Source organism: Anser anser (assembly GCF_964211835.1).
Source record: "Anser anser genome assembly, chromosome: 3".
NCBI lineage: Eukaryota > Metazoa > Chordata > Aves > Anseriformes > Anatidae > Anser > Anser anser.
Genome location: NC_139722.1, coordinates 83,873,730 through 83,896,133, shown reverse-complemented (window position 1 = coordinate 83,896,133; position 22,404 = coordinate 83,873,730). Strand labels below are relative to the sequence as shown.

General features: G+C 39.0%; 1 protein-coding gene across 22 annotated transcripts in view; it reads left to right on the top strand.

Annotated features, from left to right (window-relative positions):
* PLD5 (phospholipase D family member 5) overlaps positions 1-22,404 on the top strand; it is a 180,048-nt gene that overhangs the window by 28,400 nt on the left and 129,244 nt on the right. For 2 of the 22 annotated variants that reach the window (XM_083830293.1, XM_083830299.1), the window contains exons 1-2: positions 9,346-9,473; positions 10,448-10,526. The exons of 12 other annotated variants lie outside the window; for them this stretch is intronic. In XM_083830293.1, coding sequence (XP_083686419.1) covers positions 10,524-10,526 — 3 coding nt within the window. In that variant the 5' untranslated portion in view covers positions 9,346-9,473; positions 10,448-10,523. Of the gene's footprint in view, positions 1-1,289; positions 2,076-3,336; positions 3,393-3,425; positions 9,474-10,447; positions 10,527-12,176; positions 12,267-22,404 lie in introns of those variants that run through there. 8 more of the 22 variants (XM_083830316.1, XM_083830315.1, XM_083830318.1 and 5 more) reach the window with 8 other exon arrangements.

Here is a 22,404-nt window from a genome sequence, read left to right as displayed (position 1 = left end):
ACATAGAGAGCACAGTTGGATACTACTCTTGCTGTTTAGTGCACTCTTATGTTTAGTAGTCATAATTTTTGTGAGTTGTCTGAATTTTTTAGTTTCTGATGTGAATTTTCTGTTTTAGGGCTATTTTGTGACCCCAATTTTATATGCAGGTTAAAATTGTTTACTTTTGCCTAGCTCCAGTCAAGACTCTTGATCTGGCAAAAGTATGCATTTGACATGTCTGATACATATTTGGTAATACTTGGCAAATCATTCTTCTGTGTCTTCAGATTTGTTTTTCCTTTGCCTACATTTTGAAGTCCAGTGTTTTTTAACTGTAGAATTAAACTGCCTCTTTAGGAATGCACAAAATTTGTGAGTCAATAGTGGAAAGCAGTAGTGTGATTTAGTTGTAAAATTTCAGAATAAGAGAGTTGGCCACTGCTCTGCAGGGTTTTGTGCATCACCTGGGAAAGCATGTTCTTAGCATTTTGCAGGTAAATAAATGGCATTGGGACTTCTTTAATGTGAGGGGTAATAGTTTAATCATCCAAGAGCCATTACCCAAAGGAAGAGAGTAAGAGACTTAAGACTTTTTTTTTTTTTTTTTTTCCCTATAGCATGTGGGATTCTCTCCATATATTTATCAGCCCTTAGTTTTTCAAAAGCAATTTTTTACCTGACAGGTCAGACTGGCATTCTACAATCTCATCAAGGCCATATTTTTCAGTCATATAAACAAGTGAAACACAGCTGAAATTACAAGGAGCAGCATGTGCTAAACCAGCAAAGTATTTGGCCTAGAAGGATACCCAGGCCTTAATTACCCCTGGGACTAACTTCAGACACCTTAAAATCATTAGATGATTAAATCATTAATGAACTTATGCTGTGTCTTCAGTTCAGCTTGACCAGTAATAAGTTCATTACGTTATTCATTACCCAACATTAAATTTCTGAACAGTAGCTTTCAGCTACTCTGCAAAAATGTGAGTATTAATCTAAATTACTATAAATGCCTGTTATTTCTTTCTTCCTCTGCCAGTGTAGTATAATGACTGTATGCACCAGGCGCGTCGTATATTCTTGTTCTGCCTCATGCTTCATCATACAGTGTTTTTAAATTTGGTACTCTGTACCACTGTCCAGTCACTTTCTGCTAGCCTGAAGAACACAGCCTTACAAGCAGATGATCATCATTCATCTGGAAGATGATTGGAGAAGTTAAGTTTTTTTTTTTTTATTGATCAGCTCTTTCTCACTCTTGTTTCCATCTTACAGCTATTGATGTCATCTTACCAGCTGACTCCAGGCAAACATTAGAAACATCAAAGAGCAAAGCTGAGAATATCCATGTGTTAAGTTGTATCTGATTTTAGATCATTTATTTCTCCATGGTGTCTTTTGAGTCAGCATCAGCTCTGTGTTGCCTTCGGGGAAATAGCAATATGCTCTCATGTTAAGACCTTGCAAGTGCAGGAAGCTGCCCAGGTTGCTGCCCTGATGTCTCCTGAAATGACAGTCACCTGTGTTGTAGAAGAGATGTACAGGGTCCAGCTGGGATGCAGTCAGCCTGCTTCACAGCACCAAATGGTGCCATGTTGTGGATCTGTGGTTAAGCCGGTGTTGATAAAGCACTAATGTTTTGGCTTTTGCTGAACAATGCTTGTAAAGCACCAAGTCTCTGTTTCTCGCTTGCCACCCACAGTGAGCTGGCTGGGGTGGGCAAGAGGTTGGTAGGAGGGGATACAGCCATGACAGCTTACCCAAATCGATCAGCAGGGTATTCCATGCCATGCAGTGTTATACTCAGCAATACAAACTGGAGGTGTAGAGCAACAAGTGGGGTGGGGGACACGGGGTGTTGACTTCTGTGGTAGTTGTTGCTGGGCATCATTCTGCTTGGGGGAGATGTTGAGTCCTTTGGGTCGCTTGCTCTTTTTTTTTCCTCTTTGCCTGTTACGCTGTTCATATTCAGTCTGTGGGTTTCCGTGCGTTGCTCTTCCTATTCTCTCCCCTGTCCCACTGAGGGGGATAAGAGAGTAAATGGCTGTATGGTGCTTGCTGGCTGGGATCATCACATCACAGTAGTTTATGTAAGTATAATTTATATACTATTTATATTCTGTTTAGTCTACATAATAAATATATATTATGTAAGCGTACTTGCAAATCTGTGGCGACAAGCTTGCCAGATATTTCTTTTATGTGCCTGTTAGGTCAAATTTAGCTGTATAACAGCAGATTGATAATCTAATTTTCATGTATATGTGCTTTGAGTCTTTTGGTCACTGGACTGGCAATTCTGACTATCAATCTCCAGAGTGAGAAAACATTCTCTTTTTTGGCAACTCATTTTTTTGTTTGTTTGTTTTGAACCAGCTATTTGTAGAATTTATTATGAGACTCTTGACTTCACTTTTCCATACGTAGGCACCACACACTGCTTGACAAGGAATACTCCACTTCTTTGAATGGACTTTTTTCTTTCTTTTTTTTTTTTTAAGCTTGCTAAAATTTATTTGCCCACAACTAGTTTAGGGAAAAGCCTCAGCTGCGCTGTCAATCTGTCTTTTAGGAAAACAGCCCATCCCTTAATTCAGTTTTCTTTCTTTCTTTCTTTTTTTTTTTTTCCAACATGGATAGGATTTTGGTTAAAGAATTTAGTTCAGAAGCTTGTGTAGTTTTTCCAAAAGCCTCTCAAAGATCTTGTTGCTAAAGTCAACTCTTCCCTGTTCTACTCCCTTGTACACTTAGCTGCAAGGGGACTAGATTATCATCTGCTACTATCATGAGGTTTTCAGATGTGCTGTCATTTCTAGAGATGGTTTCTGTTAAGCTGTCTGACCACTTGCTGTGTCTCTTCCCAAGATGCAGTCAGGTCTTTCAGTCTGTTGTTTTGGTGAAAGTTGTGGTAATCCTCTGATCACTTTTTCAGAAAGTCATTTTCTCAGAGCATCAAGAAAACCTGTGGAGTATTGGAGTATTTGTCTCTGCTATCTTTTCCTGTTTCAAGTGTCCTTGTTAATCTCAGCTCTAACACTGATTTATTTATTTATTTATTTTAATTTATTTGTTGTCGCAGTCCTTTCTGGGTATTTCCCACTTTGACTTTTTGAATTGACAGTAATGTACCTGCAGGATCACATATGACTACTTGATAGCATCTGTTTTCTGTTGCTCTTCTGTTTTCACTGTGCATGGGTGGATAGAGACTGTTCTGTGATATCTAGGGCTTCTTTGATAACCCCCTAGTGCACCTCAGATGACTGCCCTGTAGGGTCCATTCCTGGGCCAAATCCCACTGCATTTTATTTCCATATTCTCTAAGACTGTTTCCTAACTTTATCTGCTTAGATTGTCTTACAGAGCTTACGCTGGGTAGAATGACAGCTCATAGGATGGCAGTCCAGGTATGTGTTGACATTAAGATATTCCTTGCTGTTCCTGTTCCATGGCAAAGGGAATCCTGATCTCATATAGGTCATTCAGCACTGTGCAGGTCCATTTCTTGCTCATTCTGTGCTAGGGATGCATATAGTGTACACTTAGACTTCTCAAGCTCTCACAAATCTGTGGCAGTCTTTTGCTTGCTTTATTCTTGCTGATAGCCTCTTTTTATTTGGAGGGGGTTTAATCAGTGCCACTTACTTCATTTGGTGTGCTAGTGTCTGGTGCCTGAACAAATGCTGGAGCTGTTCAGCTACTTTTGAATTCTTTCTTAGGACCAGTTCCTTCCCCAAGGATCAGTTTGTGAGGTTCGCATGTTGATTTCTGAAGTGGGTTGTAGCTGTCATTGAGCTAGTTATGCTGGAAAAGAAATTGGCACTCTCCCAACACTGTTGCTTCATACTGTGCCACCATGTCTGTAAGGTACTCTGTTGTCGCTATTGGATGACTCTTGGTCACCCAGTGCCTTTCTGAGCCTTTTCTTGTCCATATGACCATTCAGTAGTACCCTGCTGTGCCTCTATTTCCTCTGGAGTTTTCCAGAGCCATCCCTTTGAAGCATGTATCTCTGTATCAGGAACCAGCTTTCTGAATGCAGCTTTGTAAGAATGTCGTGATTGTGGAAGTCAGACACATAACCCTCGTCTGTTGTAGCTCTAAGGTCACACCAAACCCTGAATTTCTCCTTGTTCTACTCCTGTTCTCCACTTCTCTCAGACCAGTCTCAACTTAATGGCAGTAGCTTTGATCTTCTTGCCATTTTTTTCCTCTTCTATCCGAGTTTGAGACTGGCATTAGGCAGAGTACTGCAGCAGAATTAAATGTCTTCTATAATACAGGAAAATCATATTACGTGTAACTTCACATGGAAACAAAACTGAATTACATCAACACAGCTAATTTTGTTACGTAGGAGACCAAATACTAACATATGTATCATGAGTAGCTGCTTTTAAAATTGGCTATTTTGCAGTGTATACATTATGTAAGCTTTTGTATAAAAATCTGTTTTATTAAGTACTCGCTAGCATATAGCGTGATCATTCTTGCTTAGCTTAATTGAGTTAATTCAAGTGGTTGTTGTGAGATAATGACTAACTTCTGCGATTGCTATTTATTCCGTTCGTGGCGAACGGGGCCCGAGCAATGCTGTGCCTCCCTCTCGTGGTGAAAGGGAGAGGAAGAGAGCGCCTGGCAGGAGTCGCCTTGAAAGCAACGCGAAAGTGAAAGATGCACTCATTTATATCGACACTTAAGTGCTTTCTTCCTGTAGTGAACGTAGGCAGGTATTTCTTTGGCAATGGAAGTTACTGGGGGAAATGCTGCTCCGTTAACCAGTTTTTTCAGTGGTAGAAATGGTTTGTTTACTGACAAGGTCTTACGCTGGTAACAATTTCAGTATTTAAAGGCTATGTACCATCTTCATTAACATGTATGGAAAAGAGTAGTGTTTTTTTGTTGCTTTTTTGTTGTTGTTTTGTTTTTCTTTTGGTTGGAAAAACATAGAATCAGACTATTTGTATCTGGCTTTTTTAGAAGCATTTCTTGAGTTCCTTTGTGATGGAAAGATGCTTGGCATGGGTATTGGGTAAATGTTGCAAAGTAGTGATCTGTTGCGGATAAGACAGTGACTTGGTGCTCAAACCACCACTAGAAATTTAGAACCTAAATTACTTTAAACAGGACTCCTTAAACATTTGTTTTTTGCTTTGGAGCACAAGTACAGTTGTGTGCTAATTTCAGTAGTTAGATCAAAGCGTGCTGTGCTGGTCTGAGTTGTTGGGCATAGAAACAGCATCATCGCCTCTGGTGATGACCGGGGGTGAAAGCCGCCCACCCTCCCAGTGCAGCTCTGTGCCACACTCCTGTGCCTCTCCTCTCCAGCCTCCCAGGGTGCTGCGGAGGCTGTGCCACCGCCGGGCTGCTCCGGGTGCGCTACGAGTGGTGGGTGGCAGGGACTGCACAGCTGTCTTGGAGTTGGTGGGCCTAGCAGCTGCGTTTTCCATTACGGGCTTGTGTGAGCAGGAATTCATGTGCATGTGAGCCAGAGGGATGGGTTTAACTCCATTTTGAAGCTGCTATGTGGCAGAGCTGTTCAGGCGACAGAGAGGGCTGGGTTTATGTATAACTGGAGCTGGGGTGGCCCTGTGTGACCCCCTCTGTGTAAGGGTTGGCAGAGAATCCAGTAATCGTTTTGCTGCGGCTGAGGATTGCTTCCTTGGGCACTGAATCAGTGCTCCACAGCAAAATAGAAAAAATCGTTTCTAGGCAGCTGGACTCTGGGAGGCAGCACTCATATGTTTTTGCAGCTGCATCTGATCGATACGAGAACTTTATCTCAAAAATAAAATATATTTAATGTGATGGCATTTCTTTTGCAGCTGTTCTTACCTCTTACTCGCAACTTTAGCTCTTCCCAAAATAATGGGAAAATATTTATTTGAAATTTGTAAGCAATGTTTGGTCTTGACCGTGAAAACCCCTCATGGTCTGTGTATTGATACTACCCACTTAAACAGCAGGCAGTGGCTTTGGACAGGATCATTGCCCGCTTGGTGAGCTAGCACATCAGTTTAGGGCTGGGTAAGGCAAGCAGACTTTACAAAAAAGATGAACTTTTAGGGCCATGCTTCATCCTTTGACTACTGCTGAGTAGAGTCTTTACTGGTAAGAACAGCCTTTGTGGTTCTACAGGGGTTCTTGTGCTGTGTTCAACCACTGCTGAAAAATCAGTTGGGATATTGACAGACAAAACCTACAATAAACTGCCAGGATGTTAGAAATTATCTTGACGTAATGGGCCTGGTGTTGAAAAGACCCAAGCAAAGGGAGAAGTTCCTATCTGAAGTGCAGTCTTGACATTTGCTGTATGCGAATAATGTCACGGTAAAATAGGAATATGGTTCTTGCTCCCAGAGTAGTAGGTCTTGTGGTTCTGGTCATCTGCTGTCTATGCAGAAAGGTAGAAAACAAAGATGTTTGCAGCTGTATCCATTCTGCAGTCTTGTGTATCCATCCCCCTACCATTATGGTAGTTTTTAAGAACCTTTCCCTTTGCTCTAAGCCTTTAACAATAAAATCCAGAATTATGTTGTCTACCTGGCAAGCACAGGCTAAACTCCCCACTGAAAGTATCTGGGCTTGGATTTTAAGCTACATGGGTGCCTAAAGATTTTGAAAAGTCCTACTGTGTTCCACCCTGGTTTACTGCTTTCCCATTCCTGATTGAACGGAATATCTTTAAACTGAGAAAATGCATGTGTCTTTCTGTATAGATAATCATGATGGATTTATACCTTTTCTGAGTGAAATTTTTTGAGAAAGATTAGGGGAAAAAACATATTTTGTGAAATATTAAATTATTTATAATTCAGTCTTTTATTAATAAATTTCCTGTTTTGTGTAGGTGTTTTTGAAGTTGTGCATTTGGTTTGGTTTTCTGATGTTTAGAATTCCTGTAGACAGGCATAAACTAGTTCATCTTTGTTCTGTGAAGTCAAATAATAGTGCATACATTTGTCTTATTACTCATTAGAGCTATGATTTATATTTAGTCGTTCATAGCAAAATGTCCATTGGTCTTTTCATTATTTATTACAATCTAGGGGGAGAGATGTTGCTTCACAATGCTGGTGACAATTTGGACAGGCTTACAGGGTGTGCCAAGAAAATTGTCACTGCGTGTTCTGTTTGGCTTTGCGGCATCTCAAGCAAATCCAGAATGACTCAACAGTTCTGTATTTAATTTTTCTAGGACTTTTCATTTAATGAAAATTTGAGATACTTCCCCCCCCCCCCCCCCCCATCCTGTCTTAAGGCAGCAATGAAATGCCAAAATCAAAGAAATTCTACCAGGGCAAAAATTCTTTGATCAATTGCTTTGTTTGGTACCTCTTTATACAGCTGTTCAGTTGTTGCAGATTGAAAGCTCTGGTGTCTAGGGTTCAGGTGCTGCAAAGGACGTGCATGCATGAAGGCAGGAGTAGATCTGACAACATGAGATATTTTCATCACAAAAATCAGATTGCTTTGATCAAAACTTTAGTGTGTCAGCCAGCCTCGGTCTGAGTTCCTTGATCATTTAGAGCATTCAGGGATTTCCTTTTGTCATTGAAAACATTAATTCTCAAGGAAAGCTGCCTAAGTAAGTGTTTTTACTATGTGGGCTGCTACAGGTGCTTAAAGAAAGTGGTCTGATGCCTTTGAGAGCTTTGATCTCACTTTTGAAATGGCCTCTGAAGCATGGGGCTCCCGATCACAGTTACTCTGCTGAGAGTAAAGTCTGGCAATATATACCTGCCCTTGCATGAGAAGGCCGAAAGCAGTCAGCACAGGATTAAGTTAAGGGTTTTAACTCAAAGCTGGGGGAAGATGATTTCTTATAAAAAGGAGAAATTATAGACCTGTTCAGAAAATATAAGTTCCCCTTTGTGTGTGGATCCTTTGTCAGTGTAAGGCAAAGAAAATATTTCATCTTTAAGGCTTATCTAGATGTAAAAATTGAGGTTCAAGTTTAAGGTATTGCATTTATACCATCATATAGTTTTTACCATGTGGACACTCAGCATGTATGTTGGAAGGAGTTTAAGTGAAAAAGATGACCTTTTGAAGCAAGAGTGCTAATGTTAAAGTAAGTCTATTAACTTGAATATTTTTTATGCCTGTACAGTTGTATTGATAGTGCTTGTTCTGTGCAGAAATGTCTTTTAGTTGAGTTTAGGAGGTGATATTTGCACTTGAATCTGGGAGGTGTGTTTTAATTATGAGAAGATGGTGACAGAATTCACTCTGAAATCTGTATGCATTCAAATAATTCTTAACTGTTCATTAACAAAATAGAAGCATTCTGGCTGCCTTGCCTGACTTCAAACTCTGAGGTTTGTATGTATGCATAGGGCCATATCACCCGACTTCATACATACTTACTGCAGAAACCCACACAGGCAGGTGGTGGCTGCATGTCTTCATATTCAGCATTTGATCACTATCCCAGTATCTTTTTGTGAATTTGTGTCCATTAACAGCCCAACCCATGTGGCTGTATGAGTTGCTTCCTGTCCCTGCTTAAGTTGTGGTGTGGCGCTGGGCACTTCACAGTGCAGCTCCTGCTCCTTGCATGTTGTTGAAGCTGCTCATGGCAAAGTTCCTGTGGACAGCTTTCTGGTCAAGTAAAAAAGCCAGTCCTCTGTTCTGATTTCCTGTAGCATAGCGATTATCTTAGATACTGTTGCCCATTTTCTCTGTGAAATTCTGTCTGTTTTCAGGGAAGCAGACCCTGTTTTTCCTAATTTTTCCCACTTGTATTCTTAATCATTCTTTCAATGCCTCTTTCCACTCTATCTTGCTGTGTTTCTTAGGGGTTGAACTGTAGTTCCTTCTTTTATTCACCTGTAGCAGATGCTCTCATCTGTAAATGTAATCACATTCATCTTTGTCATAAAGATTTGCAAATATGTCTATTACAGACCTTTCTTCTTCAGCCAGAACTGAAGAGAGCTTTTTGTGGCTGTTGAGCTAGATATCTAGCTAAAACAGGCCTCCTGTAAACTCCTCCACTTCTGCTTCCTTGTCAGTCTGGGAAACAACCTATCTCGCCATGATGTCCATAACATACATGTCACTTATTGCTTTGATCTTTATCTGTGTTCAAAAATAAATGTCAGTGTTATTGATATCTAAATTTTGTTTATCTTATTTTAAAATAAGTTCACTGCTGTTTCAGCAAAGAATTTAAATTTCTGTCCAGCTTTTCTTCAACTTGCTTCCCAATTAGTCCATCATCCTTTTTCTTGCTTTCCTTCAGGTCAGACCTGCATTGTCATACACATTCAAACAGATCCTGTGGCAATTGTTATTGTATCCTGTTACAAAAAGATGTGAGCATCTTTTCTGAATTTCTTTTTCTTCCTTACACAGAGCATGGTCTTAACTTTCCTGAACCTTTATGAACTCTCAGTCATGGCAGAAGTATCACTCCATCCTCTTTCATGCATTCATCAAAATTTCACACAATGATATGCTTGATCCTTGAGAGCATCTCCAAGGTAGGATCCTCAGGAGACTATGGAGGCTTTCTCTAAAACTCCTTTATTGTGATGCCCCAAAAGGCTTGGAAATGGCCAGGTTGCTGGGGTATTATTGTAAGTACCTATTAAACTAGACATTATTGTCTGATTTGATTCAGTATCCCTGTTCATTTCTTAGTGCGTTCTCTGATAGTAAACTCCATGGACTTTGTTCCCTTTTTTGTATCCCTAGCACAGCAGCATCCTGGGCTGTTACTAGGAACACCAAGGCTGTTATAATATGAACTAAGTAATTAATCATAGTCACAGCATTGCAGAGAGATTTTCTGTGATGTGTATTTTTGAGAGGGATGGGCGTAGAAGTGTGTGGTAGAAGTGTGTAGTAGGAGCGCCACTTTGATCATTTTATCCCTTTGGAACTTACCACCTTGTCTTCACTAGGAAAAAGTGTTTTATAAAAAAGCCAACAAAGAACAACCACATTGCAAATAATCCTTAGTAATCTGAAGGGGCATTTGGCTGCCTCACAAAAAACACTGTGTGTTTTGGCAAAGTTAAGAGCTTTGCCTTAGGAAGATCCATGTTTGGAATAACAGGGTGTGTTGCAAGTCAAGATTCAGGTATCTTGGCAGAGATGCATGCGTAATCTGGCATGATGCCTGTCTGCACTGTGCCTAGCTGTAGCAAGTGCTAAAGTCCCTTGTGAACAATATATGAATCTCATTTTGAAGGGGAAAAAAAAAAAAAAGAGGAGGAGGAGGGAAGAGGGAGCCAGGATTTATTTTAACATTTAGTGGATATAAAAAACAAGTATCAAGAAGCAAAACATTTTCGTGAAGCATTTGCTGTGAAAATTCTGCAACTTCTTATTGCAAACCTCTTTATTGCTTGGATTGGCTGATTTCCAGAGCATCAAGGCTAGGAATTGAGGGACTGAAATATAATCAGTGGTGATACATTTTAACCACATAAAACATTCTCTGCTTCCAAAGCCTCCGGTGTCTCTAGTAAGCAGTGCAACAGCTCCTTGCTTCTGGACTCCAGAGACGGGGAAAATATTGGATCAGAATGGTAAGAAGCTCTTTACTTTTCACCAGTTGTGGATTATTACTTAGAAAAGAATGCTTAAAAGGTGATGATGAAATTAGGAGGGAAACAGTATTTAAACCAAAAACAGTGTGTAAGATACAGTGGCATTATCAATGTTTTGCTGGATAAGATCAGCAAAGCAAGTTGGTGACAAATATCTTTGGCACTGAACATGTTGTGCAGCTTATATAAAATCTTTTAAAATTGGGAAAGACTGCTGACTAGAATTGGATGTAAAATGTTAGCCTGTCTACTTGTTCCATTGCAGAAGGACAGCTGCATGGGCTTTTAATATAATTTTACATTAATTACCACTGACAGAGACTTTATTCATAAAAATATGAATAAACCTGTGCTGATTGCTTATGTAGGTTGTATGTTTACATATTGTCTTTTAGGTGTTGTGTTTTGTTTGTTTGTTTTAAAGAACAGAAATGCTTAGTAGATACCTTTTGACTTTTAGGGAATTATGAAGTTTTTATTTTCCTGGGTTTTCAGTTTGTGAAGACCTGTCAGTTATGTTGTGTTTCTCTAGTGTTGGGGGGGAGAAATAACCAAGGAGAACTTCCTGGGGTAGTGATTTTATTCTCTGTAATGATTTAAATATTCTACTGTGAATATAAAAACAATAGAGGTAGAATATAAAACACGTGAATATAAAATATGAAATTATTATAAATCAATACCAATGTTACTAGTAGTTTAAACAATGCCTGAAGATGCAATAAAATATTTTTATTAGTTTTTGGGTTTTTTTAGTTATTAAAGTATTGGTAGGTGGAAATGCATATCTGGGTACGGTTTACTCCCAAGAATCATTGTCAAGACTGGGTTTAATGTATATTTCAATTAAAAACAACCAACAGTCTCCTATATGGGAACTCAGCCATTCATTTTAAGTGCATACTGAAGTCCAGGAATGCATTGATTATGAAATCACAGTGCATCAGGGTGAAAGGAAAACAAATTACTAAATAAGTCTGGAGAGTACTGAAATATGCTTACTTGACAGCCCAGCTGATGTGTGGGAAATTATTCTCTTTGTGATTCAAATGGTAGCAGAGAATTTTAAAAGAGCAACTATGGGAGTTTGAAAAGTGTACAGCAGATGTGAAACTATGTCTGATTTGCTATTTTTCGTCTTTCTGTTGTATTTGTTGTTGCTCAGCAGTATGAAAACTAGTATTGAAGAGCTAAAAACCATCCCTGAATGCTGTCTGATCTTTTGCTATTCTAAGTGGTTTTACTCTGTAGAGAGAAATTAAATACTGAAGTACAGTAAATAGTAAATTGTTATCTTGGCCTATATGCTCCAGGTTATGACTGTAAACACACTTTGATATATTAAAGATTTATGTTTTCCTTCTCAACATGCACCATAGATTAGGAAATCAATAACTGAATGCAAACCAGACTTAAGCTTCTTGGAAAGATATTAAGTAGGAATCTAAGCATTATCATTTTTTCTACTACTAGTTTCTTGTCAAAAATGCCTGATGTTGAATATACATTAAATATTGCTATGTATTAAGTACTTCTGTAGTACTGAGGAGACTTTAGAATAATGTTTTTTATTCTCTGAAAACAATGTGCTCATAGCTGATAATGCCTGTTTTCGAAATTTTGGTACAGGAAAGGATTGGAGACAGGAGATCTGGCTGCGTTTTCTCATTATGAACACTGAACTTGATGAATTACAAATGAGGTTAAATGTATTTCCAGGTGTGTGGTTTTGTAGTTCCTATACAAGTCAAATGCAGATATCCTTCCATTACAGCAAATTAAGGAAAACATTCCCTTCTAGAAACAAAAGCATTCATGTACTGCCATGTATTTGCTCTTGATAAAGTTTAAGCCAAAGTAAACTTGCTTTGTGACCTGCTTGACATGGATTAGTTAGGTAATTAGTGCAGGCAGATCAGAAGGGATCTGTTTCTTTCAGTTTGGATTGCTTGGGAAAGGATCTTGCATATGCTGGTCATAGGGCAAGGGGTGGCAGTAGAAAAGAAGAACGAATCTCCCCAATCCCCCAAATGAAGAACCCTTAATAATAGTCAGCCGTGTAATAAATGGCTCATTCAGTCCAAGTGGAACAGCCTCTTACGATTTTAACATGAGAGGAGTTCTTTCAGAATGCAAATACTCAGTTGTTATAGAGGGGTTAGCACTGCAAACTGTCAAATGCTTTAGATACCTAGGTTTAATTACTCAAAATATTTTTGTGAATAACAGCAAAAAATAATAATGTACAAGCCTTACTTGAAAAATTGGGAGGTTGTAAACATAACTATTGTAGTTAAAACTTCTAATGAAGTGTGATCTAGGATTACTGAAAGAGAAGTTGGGTACAGTGAAGTTTAAGTGTCTTTTTAGTGTAAAATTTAATGAAAAAGACAAACCCACAAAACAACAACCTCAACAATTAGATATAAAATTCATACAAATGAATTTGGGTTAAATAATTTTTTTAAAATCCCAACGGCTAAACAGAAGACCAATGATCTGCCTGAAAATATAATCTTGTATTTTAAAATACTACTGTACATATTTGAACTATATTTCACACATAGGGGAATATGAGGGGGAGCAATAGCTTTGTACCTGATATGAACTTGACTCAAGATTTGGTAATATCCTCAGATTTTACAGTTCTAGTTGTTTGCCTTGTTCTCCTGACACCTTCTTGGTAAAAACAAAAACACGGTGTGTCCATTCATGCTGGCTCTCATAATACTACTGCTGAACAGACTTAGTCAAAAAAGAAGAAATCTAATACAGTACAGTTTTGGTAAAATCACAGATTGTGTGTGCTTAGTACTAATTTACATAGCTCAACTAACTTTTGGCACAGTTTTGTTCAGGTGATACGCTATAGCTGTGCGGCAGGCTGTTTACCATGCCAGCAAGTTTGTGCACCATACGTAGAATGAAGTACACACTTTACATGCTCCATAAATATTGTTTATGTAGAGGGGGAAAAAGATAAGCATTCTGACCTTTAATTGAAATGTAATGCTGAAATATCTCCAGGTATATACTTCAGTTTATTTATAATGAAAAGAGCGTGTGTTTTGAAATCTCAACATCCATGTTTATGGAGCCTGAATACTTTCAGTGAACAAAATGTGACAGAAACAAGGTTACAAAGGTTTATGCAAGGATTTATAAACTGGAATAGTTTTTTTTTTTTTTGTGGTGGATTTTTTTAAGTTGCTTTCTTTTTGATTCATTATCAGTATACTCCACATATCAAGTTTAGCTCTCTGAAATCCATGTTTTAAATTGTGCCATTACACTGGCAGCATGACATAAAATGAGATGCTTTCAGGGAGTTATAAATTATTTGCTGTGGTTTACATAATGTATTAGCATGTCTGCTGTGTCTGTTCAAGACAGGGTTTTATTCCTTCATCTGGGTAATATACAGAGAAGCTATTAAGAAGGGATGCTTTTAGCCTTATTCTGTCCTGTTGGCTTTTATCCTGTCATGCCATCAAAAGGGAAGGCTGGGGAAAATGAAGACAGGGGAAAAGGTCAGTCTGGTCTCTAGGTGAAATAATTAAAGGGAGCAGCTTCCTGAGAAACAGAGCTAAAGTGAGAAGGTGGGTAGGTAATACCTATTTTTTTCTGCATCTGGTGATGTTCATATTAGACCATTAAATATCAGGACAAGACTGCTTCCCGTATGTGTTATGACTGTCATAACAATGCCATGTTTTGCTGCACATAATTGCTTGCATACATCATGACCTTATTGAGAATACTGCAGAAAATTAAGGTTGAGGCTTAGAGTGGACCTTCCACATAAATAAATAAATAAAAAGGCTGGGAGAAGACAGAAGGGTACTGACAACTCTATAACAATTGATAGCATGGAGATGTAAGAGGAATCAGTTACGGAGCTGTGCACTGTAGGATGTGCTTCCAGTGCTTGTATAAGGAGTGTGCTCTGGTCAGATCCGAGGCTGGTTAGTGTGTGCTGGTGGGAGACTCTTGCACAGTTTGGCTGGATTTCCAGGCTTGCTCCACTGCACAGCACGGTGATGGGAAGCTCTGTACCTCTAGCTCTTGCACTTAGTTTTCAGTCTACTGGGTATCTCAGTTGTTAAGAAGATTTTCTTTAACTATGTTTTCCAACATGGCTGTGTCATCTGGGGATACAGCTGCATAGTGAGCTCTATTTATCATGTAATAATGGAGTAGAGAACTCTGAGACCAGTGTCATCTACTGCCCTAGGGCTGTGCCAGGAGCTCTGCTTCCCCTCAGCTCACCAACATACACCTCAGATATATGGCTAAAGCTTTTGGATCCATGAAGATTTTGGAATGAGACTCAAAGCCAGAACGAAGTTTTGTCAACTTCTGGTGTAGATCTTCATTCAATTGAAGAGGGAGACAAATATTGTGTTGAAACCCACAGCTCTTCTGCCTCTGTTCCCATAGCAAGATGGCTTTAGTAGTCATGGCTTTAACTTGGCAGTGCTGACCTTTCGGGTAGGTCAGAGATGTTCTGAGGACTGTGTGTTTTAGTCCTTTCTCCCCATTATGTGATGGGATGTGGCTTTCCTCCTTGACACAGGATAGGAGATGGTGCACGTGTGTCAGGCTACCAGCCTAGAGACTGCGGACTTGTTTTTTCCTATACTGGGCATGCGCCATACACATATCTAGTAACAAGGAGAACTCTGTATGGCAATATAATGGGTATTTATTTGGTCGTAAGATAACTGCGTGGAGACTCATTTGGGAAAAATGGCAAGGAGAAGGATGCTGTAAGACTGTACCTCTCATTTTACTTCTTCCCTGACAATATTTTTAATAGCTTTTGTTCTGGTTCTTCATGTTCAGTAAGGAAAATCTTTGTAACATCATACAGATTTCATCAGCATTAGTTCTGGAGAGAAAGTTACAAAAGTTTTGGAAATATAAATATAGTTGATTTGGCCCAAACACACTGTCAGAGATAACTGGGTCCTGAGTAACTGAGAAGCCACTCTGTAGACCTTTGAGTCATTCAGGTAAAAATAAAAAATCTTCCATTGACTGAAACCAGCCTGCAAAACTGGTCAAAAAACGTGTTTATGATCTTTTTTTTTTCTCTTTTCATTGGAAAAATTGATGGAACTAATTCTAGATAATACTGAAGAACTCCATGACGAAAAGTTCCTGTAAGTCAATTTGGCTTTGTTAGGTTATTTTCTGACTATATAAAACTTATTGCTTGCACTGCTGTTAATTTTCTTATTTTTCTCTTTAAAGGATTGTCGAAAGTGATAGGCATGTTAGAAAGAAACCTTTTTTATGCTACTGTTCATTCCACTATTACAGAGGATCAATCACAAAAGCAGCAGTTACATCTAATAATTCTTACCCTACAGCACAGTTAGAGAGAAAATTGTCTTTCTTATACATGCAAAGCATGAGAAAACAGGTTCTGTGTGAGGGATGAATACAGCACACTAGGAATGCTACAGGCAAAATATATTGGAGTCTCAGCTCTCATCTGTTTGCTGCAGAAGCTATCATGAAATGTTGTTAGCTGCTTCCTCTCTGTATGCTTGGGCTGATTGTGGGCTGCATTTCAGTTGTGCCTCAGTGTGGGTGTGGCCCTGTAGCCAGGAAGTGATGGGCAGTTCCTTCTCCACCTGTGCCTCGTGTACTTTCCATTTCGAAGTCTTTCATGCATTTGTCATCCAAGCCTAATTGCTTAGTTTGGGCTCTAATAAGTTGCAGAAGATCTTGAAGGACTGAGTCTTGGAAGAACCTTTAGTCTTAGTGGCGGATTTCATGACTTGGAGTTGGCAGGTAACTTGTATTGCTAGGTCCCAAGAAAAAAGGTGGCCGTGATTTTGGATGAGAAGTTTGTTGGAAGGAAAAAATAGGAACAATACAGTGTGCGCCTTTGCAGCAAACTGTTGTTTGTTCTTGTCTTTAAGAAAAACAATTGCCTCCGTGGGATTAATGCACATAACTCTTACCAAGTGAGTGTTTAGGTATTTCACTTCACAGGGGGAGCAGTGCCGCAGTCTAATAGGACATACGCATATACAGTGAAGTGCCTGGGAAAAGCCAACAAATGTAAGAGCGTACCAGGAAAAACACGAATCTTTCTACTGTGTTGGTTTTGGATCTCCTTAAAATCATCATGAATGCAAACAAACTAACTGAAGAAACCATTCATGATGCTGTGAAACAAAGAGAGAACTTTCAGTTTCTTAACTGTATTATAGCAGAAAGGTTGTTATACAGTACTTTGGAACTTATAAGCTTATGACTTTGTGTTACGTTAATATCTGTAGTCCTTTTTGGCTTGTTCGTATGTCACACGTCCTGCAAATGCTGTGCCTCTTTTATACATTCGCTAAAGTTGGCTTCACAGTTGATGAAACTCTCTTTTTAATAAAAGGAAATGTAAAAATATTTGTAGCAGAATCTGAGGGGTGAATAAATGTTAAAAGACTGCTAATGAATGTTGATGTAGAATGCCCTTAATAGTCTTACTATCTGTAGTAGCCTTATGATTTCTCTAGTGCGTGTTTATGGAAGTAGTACATTTGCTGTGGATCATTTTAATGGTCCAAAACCAGTGAAATATTCACTGTTCTGTGACACTGTTGATGGTAGTGGGGAAGCACTTATATGCTTCCAGTCAGAGATGGAGAGAGAGTAGGAGGATTTTTCAGGAACAATATAATTAAATGCATGTATGTAAAAGATACCTGCAAGATGATGCTTGAGAAAGTACTTAACAGAAATGGATAATTATAGGGAAAAAAAATACTTCTCTGGAGTTATAGTATGTGTTATTAATTTTCTAGTGGTGTAGAGTTTTTCTGAATATTTTGTTTCCTACCTGTAAAGTACTATTTTTTTCTGATAGTCTTTGTCTCTTCAGAAATGAATTTCAGATCAAATTGTTATTGATGTATTATTCTGTGGGAATTTTAATATAGAACTAATACAGGCCACTATCGTCAAGGTTTGTTTCATAGCTTAAAAATCATTTGCTTTTGCAGAAATATGGGGACTATGAAAGCTTTCTGAAGACGTAGATTTTCCAGTCTATTTATTACCCTTTAAATTGTGTACATGGTTGTCACTGTTATCAGATCATACCCATTTTTCATTAAAGAATGTCCAGAATAGGAGACAATATTAATTCACCTGCTTTTAAATCCTATGTTACTTAGAAAGTAATTCAGAGGCGACTCAGATATCTGATATGGAAACAAAGTCAGTTCCTTAGGGCTAAATCTGGCAAGTACTTACTACTGTGTATGGTGTGTTGTGACTTTTCTGGGATTAATCACATCCTAAACAGTTAAAAAATACTCCAGTTCCCACTACTCTTCCATTTTCTGTAGGAAGAAAAAAGCTTTAGTGGATCTTGTTTATTTTAACTATCTCCAAATAAAGCTGTAAGCGGCGTGTGTGATGACTTTTGCTCTAAGACTGGACAGCTTAGACACACCTGGAAAAACTCTTGGCCAAACCCCATGTAGTAGGCTATGCTCTTCGTGCTGCCCAAGAAACCTTCAGCAGGAAGCGCCCGTGTGTCCAGAGGGTGCTGGGTGCGTTGGCCCTCAGCCAGGCACTGCTGCCAGGAGGGCCTGGGCCAAGACCTGTGCTCACCCCCTGCCTGCACCCACCACCAGTGAGTGTTTCACCGAGAAAAGAAGTTGCTTCATAATATTTTGCTTCCACGCCTGACAGAAGAAGAGCAGTGCAAAGCATGCTGTGGTGATTGCTTTTCACCATCATTTATTTTGGGGAGGTTTCATTGGTGCTATCAAATGACTTTACTCGAGTGGTGTTTAAAAAACAAAAACTGGTGCAATCCATGGCATTGCTGAAAATGGGTGGACCATATGCAATCCATAGCTGAAAAATGGGAGCTTAGCCATTGCTCAGTTTTAAAGACTGGCTCATTTCATCTTGCTTTCCTGCAAACTTTTGTTAATGAGAAAGAGTTAGGTTAGGATATTGCAACTGTCTTTGTGCCATGCTGAGACAAGGTGTGATTACCAGAGCTGTGCATGCGGCTGAGCGTTCTCGCCACCTCTGCTGTGTTGCGGTGTCGCGTGATGCACAGAGAGCAGCAAAGGTTTTTGACCTCGCTGCATCTTAGCAACTGGGGAAAGGTAGGTGGATTCAATATACATTCATTTCAGCAAAATTCCAACCCAAACCATGAAACCGTATTTCTGTTAGGTTTAAGAGGAATCATAACACAAACCCATACAACAGTCTGACTTTTTCAAAATAGGTGCTGTTGTTTTTAATGGTCAAAGTGAAATCTGTAGCTGAATATGGCAAACTTGCAGAATCTAGATATGGAGATCCTATCCTGACCTCACAGAGGTCTCTGTATTTTCAGTAGTGATGTGTATCTTCTGTTGAGTCTCTGATCTCAGACCATGTTGTGTAATTGTGTATATATTTTTTAAATCAAAAGCGTAATTTCTGAATGGACAGTACTCTCTGGGGAAATGGATACAAGACATAGAAGACGGTGCTTTGTTTTAAATCGTTACTACCTTTAGGGCTTGGCACTCACCAGACTGCAGTGAGAAGCATATCATTTATTGTGTTATAAACGCTCTCCTATCTTAAATTCTAAAATAGTTGCTTCCTGGAGGAGGCTTGGAATATACACTGATGTACCTGACAGTTAATTAAAATTCAGCGTTGTTTGTTCTTGCTTAAATTAGTGGAGAAAAGCTTCTAGGAAATACCATAGAGAATTAACATTCAGAAGATTTCAAATTATTTTGAAAGATGAAAATTCCCATGACTCTACCCCTTAAAGAGTTGAAACATAATTCAGATGCATCTTTACCACCTGTCACTTGTTGGTGGTTGGTTGTTTTTTTTCACTTTCAGAGTGCGTATTCTCTCTCTGTCTCTCTCACAAATAAATAAAGAGTGAACTGCAGAAGACTACCTCTTTTTTCATATTTTTTTCCAGCAGGTTATTTTCTGATTTCTTGTCGGTGAACTACATGCACATGCTATTTCTACTACAGCATTGTAACCCACCTGGACAAATGCATACTTAGTGGGAATCCAGTCGTTTTGTTAAGTTACACCAGGAACTGGCCAGTATTTTGTACAAACCAGAGAAAAACATGCATAACAGGCTTTATCTGTAAGGAATGTGAAATCACTGATTAGCCAGTTAATGCCATTTTCCTTCACATGTACATAGCCTCCTACATACCAAAACATGCACAAAAAATAGTATTGAAATAAGCTTTAAGCTAAGACAATTAGGTCTCCAGATGTCTGATTCCTTGGTTTAGAAAACTGCACAAGAGCTTATCTGTTCCTGAAATAAAAATGATTTAGTCCAAAACCTCTTTCATGATTGCCCATCTGCCAGCGTGCACATTTCATTTTTCATGTGGTAAATAAAATTTCAAAGTAATTCTTTAAGTCATTGCTGCACGGCTCATTACAGAGATTTCGTGCTTGCAGATACTGACAAACAGAAAGCCAAAAGGATGTGCAGTGCACGCAGAGCACCCATACTGGGCTTGTGAGGCAGGAAGCCCACCGGGATGAGGGGAATAGTCTAGTGGATTTATGCAGGGAAATAACCACATGACCTGTGTCATTCCTCTGTTGCCCCTTTCACGAAATGCAGATACATACAGAGGGGGATGAGAGAAGCCATTTTCCAAGCTTTCTTCTCAGGTTTGTGCCATTAATTTTCCCCTAAAGTCAGACAGATTTTAAGCTCTCCTTTCGTGTTATGTACTCTATTACTGCAGGCTACATTTGTACCTGTGTTTAGGTAGGCAGACATACCTATTCTTAACGCTTAGAGTCTTACCTTGTTCAGATTTTTCAAAGGTCACTTCTGCTGACAGCTGGTGGGTGCTGATGCATTGGCAAGTCGGGCCCTTTCTATACTTCATCCTGAAGTCAGAACGGAGAAGAGGAATCTTACTGAGTTTATATTCCCAAAACTGTGGCCTGTTTCTTCTCTACTTCACTAGAGGTGCAGTTAATCAAAACAGCTGCAGCTCAAAACACCTGGAAGTTGTGTAACTCTTACATGTCTAAATGTAAATTTAAAAATCTAATTTTAAGCAGGCAGATTTGATCATTTTGCTCTTGGTTACCCAGGAAACCAGTTAATTACTATGCATTTGCTTCAGCACTCTGCGTGCAGCTTTTAAAACATTTTATTATAATTTTTCTTTTATTTTGTCTTAAGCTAGTGTTTGTAGAAAGGGCTGGCTTGACAGCTCTGGCAAATGAAATAGTCTGCCTGCCCACGGACTATGTGCTCCCTAGACAGTGGCAGTCCAAACTTCCTCATGCTGTTTTGTCAGCGTGCCACAACTTTTTTTTGAGGTGGGGGGAAGACTTGAAGGAGGAAGTCTTTGTAACATCAGGTCTTTGCCCTCAAAATGCATAAGCATTGTCAGAAAATGCTCTATATTTTCCTTTCAGCGTATAAAACAGTGCAGCTAAAACTTGGGTGAATTCAAATTGTGGAAACCTACCTTCAGTCTGCAAACCATCATCCAGATCACAACGTTGATCCTGATGCTAAGTTGCGGTTAGCACTGGTGACAGATCATCTCATAAACTAAGCAGTTTTCCTTGCTCAGCGCTGAGAGAAAAGGATTTCCGATGAATTCTGGTGCTGAAGCCTTCAGCAAAAAGCCCTGGGATGCTATTTGCAGATTAGATGTAGAAGTGGGGAATCTGTGAATTCATTCTAAAATATTAAAATTGCAGCTTTCAGTTTTTCTTGGTGATGACTTTTGTTGAGATAGATGTATAGTACAAATCCTGATAGCTACAAATCACCTAGGACTCCTAGAAAATCATCTGGGAAGCACACGGTCTTTTCAACAAAGAACTGTGTATTTGCTTTCCAAGTTTACAGGTCTTCTGTTTCAGTTAATAGCTTGAAAATCATGGAAGAGCATTGACAGAATCATTCTGCTGATCTCTAGTGACCACGGTGAGTTTGCAAATACTTGAACAAAAGCAACAAGGCAATAAGAGTGGAGCATATCCATGGTATCTTTTAATTTCATATATCTATGCTCTAGTATTGCTGAAAACAGAAATACAGAAGGAGTGCTCACATATCCCAACTTAAAGTGTCTGTCTCAAACAGCTACAATGGTTCATAACAACTTTTGTTCAGTGCAGCTTCTGCAGAGAGGGGAAAGGTTTTCCAGGAGGCTGTCAAGACCATCTCTATTCAAGCTGTGCTTCCAAGGCAACTTAAATGACCCAGTTCAAGTTGCATACTGCCATCCTGCCTCAGGCCCATTCCTTTCCTCTAGCCAGTGCCATCACTTGAAATGAATCAGTTTAGGGAGTTGTTTGGTTGAAAATCAACCAGGAGTTTGGAACTTCTTGGAGTGGAAGACATTGTCTTCTGCAGGGTAGATTTTTGCATACTTTGATTTGGTGAGAAATCTTTGATTTGGCTTTTTAAAAGCAAAGCATAAATGAAAATGACAGTATGTTAACACAGAGAGCACGAAGGAAAATTATTCTCTGGTCACTGAAGTCACGGAGGGGACTCCTATTCTTTGAATGCCATTTTGAATTACTGAATAATTTTTCATAGCTTTTTAAAATCAGGCTATACTTTCAAGTTCATTGCTTAAGTTTAGAGAAAAAGCTGTAAATTTTCCTGCTTTTCTTCCTGCAGACTGTATAATACAAAGATGCGTATGTTATTGGCAGTCTAAATTTATGAACCTTTTCAGCATCTAAATTCAAGATGCATTGCTGCTTTTAGTGTTGCTCTAAGAAATTCATGGTGCATTAATGTAACTCTAATTGGGCTATCACCATTGGTCTCGTACATGTTGCATCTTCTTTA